Genomic DNA, 6,004 nt, shown 5'->3' with positions numbered 1-6,004 from the left:
ATGTACTCAATCTATTTCACAGTACTCATACCTAAACATAAAATTCGAGTCAATTGTCCAAAAGAACATTTCTTTAAGCATCGCTTTTCAACTGTTCTTTCATGCTTTCAAGCTACAAGGTAGAGAAACAATTAAGACTAGACATTTGATTACCCAAAATAGGAAAAGTTATCATATGTAAGAGAAATGGAGTATGGCAAACCAACTGATACCTGTATGTAATCAGTAAGATACTTAAAATGCTATTTTGACAAGACATAATGTCATTGTGACCCATGTGAATGTTTTTATTCTAAATATCTCTTACTTTTGACTATTCAAAACTGTTTTGGGTCGACAAAAACTGCAGCTATTAGTAATAGTCCCACTATTAAATGTTAAAATGACTTTCCAACCATATAACTGTGGTTTCAATTCTTTAGAGCTGTTAAGTTCTTTGTGCCATCAGACAAGCTTTATGAGGGAGGCCTCCAATGTCACTACCTGATCTGTACTGGAAGCATGATCCATACCATGAGTATATTTGTGTATCCATAGCCACACATTCACCCAGGTCACTATAAATAATATAATTATGGTACTGAAAGTACTTATCTCTATCCATCAAATATACTAAACTACAATTTGTAAAAATTATTAAACACTTTTCTGAGAGAATTGGATGTTTTTTATATTCTCTGTTAGTTTGCTTGTCTGGCGTTATGGGACATGCTCAAAGCAGTCCGGCAAAATATGATAACACTGTGTTTAACTGTATTTTAGCTATGCCTTTCTTTAGAGCATGCACTATATAAATATTATATAAAAGAGCTATAAGATGCAAACATAAATCTCAGAATAACTACAATTATTATAAAAATCCAAAGCTGAAAAGAATTAGCTGTGTTTACTTGGTTAGGAAAGCATTTCATGGACAAATTGAGTACACAGGAGTGATGTAACAGAAAACATGTTCACGCATTAATTCTATCATGAAAGTCATTATTAACCTTTCACAGAATGTAGTTCAGTGCTTTAAAAAAAAAAAAGAGAGAGAAAAAATAGTCTTTTCTTCATAAAACTCTATGGCGACAAGAATGCGACAAGCGAAAAATAAGCTGATAATACAGATCATGCAAACGGTACGGAACGGAGTGTGATATCCACTATTGTCATGTTTTTGCATTTTGGCACCATCTAGAGGTGGGAGGGTGAACAAGACATTGTTGAGATGACCCAGAAAAGAGCTTACAGAAATTTCTGACATTTCTTTTCAAATCTCTGTTTAGCAATAGCCACAACAATAAAATAATCTGCAAACCTGGGAGTAGAATATTTACCTACAATTATGACTGGTAATGCCTAATGTCACTAATTTGCATCACACCTAAATTTAAATCTGTTTCTGCAAATTTAAAAAAGAGTGTCTATTTAATTTAGGATTTGAGAAATATATCTATTTTTATATAATTTTCAGTCAATTCAGGCTGTAATGTTTAAATATAGGGTTAATGTTTAAAAGTAATAGAGAATGTGAAGGCAAAAACTGTGATCAGAAGTCGTACAGTGCTTGTACACATCACAATATTTCATCTCAATCTGATAAAACCCTGATAGGGGCTGCATTTACAGGGATGTTACAGGTTTTACCAGGCATTATAACCAGGAACCACTGATTAAAACCTCTGACCAGAACACAGGTTTTAGTATTAGTCTAGAGAGTGCAGGAAAGTTATAGATGCTTTTTTAAAATGCTGTTTTGATGCAAAAAAATACAAGTTGAAGAAACTCATGTAATAGGTAGCTTTTCTTTTTGCTTCAAATAATAAAATGAGAAAAAAATAAATAAAAGACATTTCTTTGAACTCATCCACTATACCTAGAATTATACAACAAATACAAAGTTTAGCTTAGTGTATCCACTGTTCTTTTTTCACCCTGTGATCACTTCTTGTCTCAACTAGACTGGGGACATTTTGTTATTTACCAGCCTGCATCGGTCATGTAAACCATGACGATTTCAGCTCATGTGGGAGAGTTTCCTGGTGAATTCCCCCAAACTAGCATTCAAAGCCCTTAAACACCAGTTTTATGCGCCTTTAAATGGTCCTTATGCTCTGCTTCGCTGCCCCCGCTCGGATAAAGCCCAGTAATTTCAATGTTACAGTAGCAGCAGATCAGACTTTTAGGTGTTGCAGATGGCCTTTAAAAAAACATTTCTCTATAGTGGTCGATTACACGCCTGTCATTTCCTGTTTGAGTTAACGCTTGCTTTTAGTCTAATATTCTAACCCACGTCTCTCCACAGACCCTGACATTAAGGTGGAGCGGCAGATCTCAATAGCAGCGTGCAGGAGCAGTAGCCCTTGTGTCACCAAAGAGCCAACCATCATCTCCAACCACAGAGGAAAGTGAAACCTGCGGCCCATCAGGGGAACAGTGCTCAGAGAGAGGACTCAAGGATCAAACTGTAAATCTGAGACTCCTCACCACCTGTACACACATCAGCTGTAAATGAAGATCCAAACAGAGTTGTGCTTTAGTTCTGCCTCTGTTAAAAGTGTCCTCTGTCAGGGAAAAACCTACATGTTACTGTGAGTAGCGCTGTGTGGTGGAGGATCCACCTGCTACAGATGAACCATGGCTCACACAGCAGGGGGCACTGCAACTTTGGGAAACAGACTCTACTTGGAGCAGCACTGAAGAGGAGATGTGCGTTTACCAGCGACCTTTCTTTTGTAGGTTACCGCATATTGTCGAGAGCTCCCCCACCTCAGGAAACCTCTGGATGCTTTGTTTAGAACGCAGGTCGGCATTGTTCAAGTCAAACTTACCCAGAAGACACAGATACCTTGCAAAAATACTCATACTTGTGAAACATGTAGCAGTTTGTTATGTTATAATTGCGATTATCTTTTTTTTTATCATTTATTTAAGTTTTATTTTTGTGTCATACCAACAGAAGGTATATTTGATCAGAAAGGATGTCCTAAGAAAGGTCCATGATATCCTGTGATCACACAGGAAAACTGAATTTTGTTGCAAGCAAAGAACATGTTTTGAAAGAGGACAACTGAAAAAATTGCCATCCAGAAATGAAACTGTAAAAACTTGTTAATCCAAATTAAAGTTTTCAACATTTATTCAAATTTTCAAACAAAATTTAAAAAATGCGACTCTTAAAATTGCACAGATCACATTCTCTTCACTTCTGTAGGCAGGCTTTCCTTTAAAGGGAGGAGAAAGGCACATTTCTGTTGATCAGCATGGATGTTAGCAATAACATTTTTATTGGTCAATGTGTGCAGCTGTTTGTAATCGAATTGAAGTGAAGAGAATGAGATTTGTAAAATGCAATTCGTAAAAAATACAATTTATACATCTTGATTTGAAAAACTAAAATGTTAAACTTGTAAAGAAGAAAAGAAAATATGAAAAAATAGTAAATTTACTTTGTAGTTTCTTGCAACAATAATGGAACAAAATTCTCTCCATAGTGAAAAAAGGAGACTGAGCCCTTCCCCCAGAGGACCTTAGACTCTGGCACTCTACATGGTGTTGGTCTATCATATTAAATGCACTGCAGTTTTTTCATTTGTTTTTTGTAGTTTTATAGTATTTGAATGTGAAAGTGTTTAATGGGAGTGAATACTTTTGCGAGGCGTTATGGTGTTAAAAGGATTTTGAAAAGCTTTAGTGAGTCAGAGTCATAATTTCTGTTAAACAACGCCTAGAGCTCTGTTAATGGCTTTTGTCCTATTTACGGTTTAATGTCGTCCACTAAAGACAAAACTGTACAGTTGTTGAAACACTGCGTTGAAAACTACATTAAAAAGTTCTTTTTTTAAATTTTCACAACATTGTTCAGAAATGGAGTATTATCACAGCCGCTTGTGAGATATGTCAGTGATCTTTGAAAAATTAAGTCAATCCCTATCTGTTTTTGTTCCTGTTTTAAGACACTTATGTTTTCTGTGGGGTTGTTCTTTTGTGCAGCTACGCTAAATTCTCGTGGTATTTGTGCATTCACAAACACACTTGATCCATCTTGTAGCGCTCCTTCTCTTACTGTTTGATACTGACCCAAAAAGGTCAGAGCAGGAGTAAGTATGTTTAGCTGCTGCTGTCACATCTGTTTGTTCAGAATCTACAGTTTCATCTTATAAAGAGGAACAGGACATTACAAGCGTTGATTTAAAAAAAAAGGAAAAAAAACAGTGGTTTCTCATGGCATCTGTCGTTTTCCTTTTTTACCTTAATTGGCTACAACAAACTTTGATAGGGAGCCACTAGGTGTGGCTCTGACCAATCAGCTCAGAAGGTTCTGCTGAACATCCCTTCTTTCCCCAAATCATCAGTTTGGCCGGCAGGATATCTAACAACTTAGATTTATAAAACACAGAGGTTCAGGTTATCCTGCATTACCTCTGTAGTTATGCTGCTACAGGGTTAGGCTGATGGAAGACATAGGGACCACTTTCATCACTCTGCTTCATTCTATCTCTGTTTTCAGAGGCCGTTGTTTAAAAGCAACTCCCTCAAAATTAATTCCCCTATTTATGTTCATAATCACTTTTCAATGTTGCAGACCATCGGTGAGGTAGCGTACTGTGCATCAGTTACACCAGTCTGTTTTTCTAGCTTATGTATCCCTTTGTGTATGCTGCAGGACAAATAATTTATTTTAATATATCATAATAAATGTTACTTTAATGATTTTGATCGGTGTTTTAATTCTCCTGACAAAGAGCGACTCTAATGTGTGGAAGACTTAGCAGAAGCTGAGTCACACATCCAGCAACACTTCTCCCATGGTCTTGTCGGTTGCTGCTGTGACTCAGTAGTGCTGGTCATGTCATCCGCAGACACTGGACAACAAAACGGCTTGACAGCAAACCTTTGAATTCTGCTGTGTGATTTTTTAAACTACTGTCAGCTTTTTTCTGTGTGAGTAATAGTAAGTACCCACGAAATGAGTTCAGGGCGTTCAGAAAGTCAAAGCACCACAGGCCCTGTAGGGATGCCAGGATTGCTCATCCACACAGAAACACCTTCGCTCTTCTAAAACAACTTGCGAGGAAATTCATATTTCCCCACGGACTCCTGTTTAATATCCTGAAACGGCTTTTTCTGTAGAGAGAATTTCAAGCCTTAGATTTCATTTTTCATGTACATGAGCTCTCTTTTTACACAGATCTTAAAATAGCTTCAAATGAAACAACCGTGAGTAAACAGACTTCTGGTCTACTTTTATAAGCCTTACCCCCATGTAATTGCTGCCAGGCATGTAGAGTTAAGAAATCACATAGATCAGGGGTCTTCAACGTTTTCAAAGCCAAGGACCCCCAAACTGATTGCGAGATGGAGCAGGGACCCCCTAATTATATATATTGTATGAAATTGTGTTATATGAAACTGGTCCTAAAGTCACTCTATTACATATGGAGTCATGTAACGAAAGTAATTTCGTTACACTTTTTAAATTCTCATTTAACTGAATGATTTTGTAAGCAATGAATAAATGTTATTCTTAAATATCAACCAGACTTCATTTTAACATCTTATGATAAAATCAGTCTGGCAACAGCAAAAAAAAAAAAAGCTGCCATCATTCAGCTGTCAGTGCTGCTAATTAGGGAGTTTAATCTTTGTTTCTTTCTTTAGCTCCTGTTCTTTCCTCTGCAACAGTGTGGAGCAGCAGAAAGTGGATCTGATGACAAGCAGCACAAGGACAGTTTACGTCAGCAGAGAATGAATGTTCTTTTTGAACTTACAGATCTTTTTAACAATTTAGGGATCCAAAAAACTGAGCAAGAAATTGTGCTAAACTGTATAAACCTGCAAAATACTGACTGCACTGGAAAAACGATCTTGAAATAAGTAAACATTTCTTAAATTAAGTGTATTTACCATTAATTTCAGTAGGTAAATGAGATAGTTTGCCAATGGAATGAGTATTTTTACTCTTAAAATGATATATTTAGATCATAGGCACTTGAAATAAGACAATGCAATTGTGTTTTTT

At 36.4% G+C, this 6,004-nt stretch overlaps 1 protein-coding gene across 1 annotated transcript in view; it reads left to right on the top strand.

The window, feature by feature from the left end:
* Positions 1-3,404, top strand: part of LOC107099674 (NGFI-A-binding protein 2-like) — a 16,737-nt gene extending 13,333 nt beyond the window's left edge. The window contains 1 exon segment of the mRNA XM_015397894.1: positions 2,288-3,404. Within this exon segment, the coding sequence (XP_015253380.1) occupies positions 2,288-2,394 (107 nt within the window). The 3' untranslated portion in view covers positions 2,395-3,404.
* Positions 3,405-6,004: the final 2,600 nt, after the last annotated feature.

The sequence above is a fragment of the Cyprinodon variegatus genome, unplaced genomic scaffold (genome assembly GCF_000732505.1).
Source record: "Cyprinodon variegatus isolate N-32 unplaced genomic scaffold, C_variegatus-1.0 Scaffold896, whole genome shotgun sequence".
Classification (NCBI taxonomy): Eukaryota; Metazoa; Chordata; class Actinopteri; order Cyprinodontiformes; family Cyprinodontidae; genus Cyprinodon; species Cyprinodon variegatus.
The sequence above is the reverse complement of the archived record's forward strand: the minus strand, read 5'-3'. Positions and strand labels throughout refer to the sequence as shown.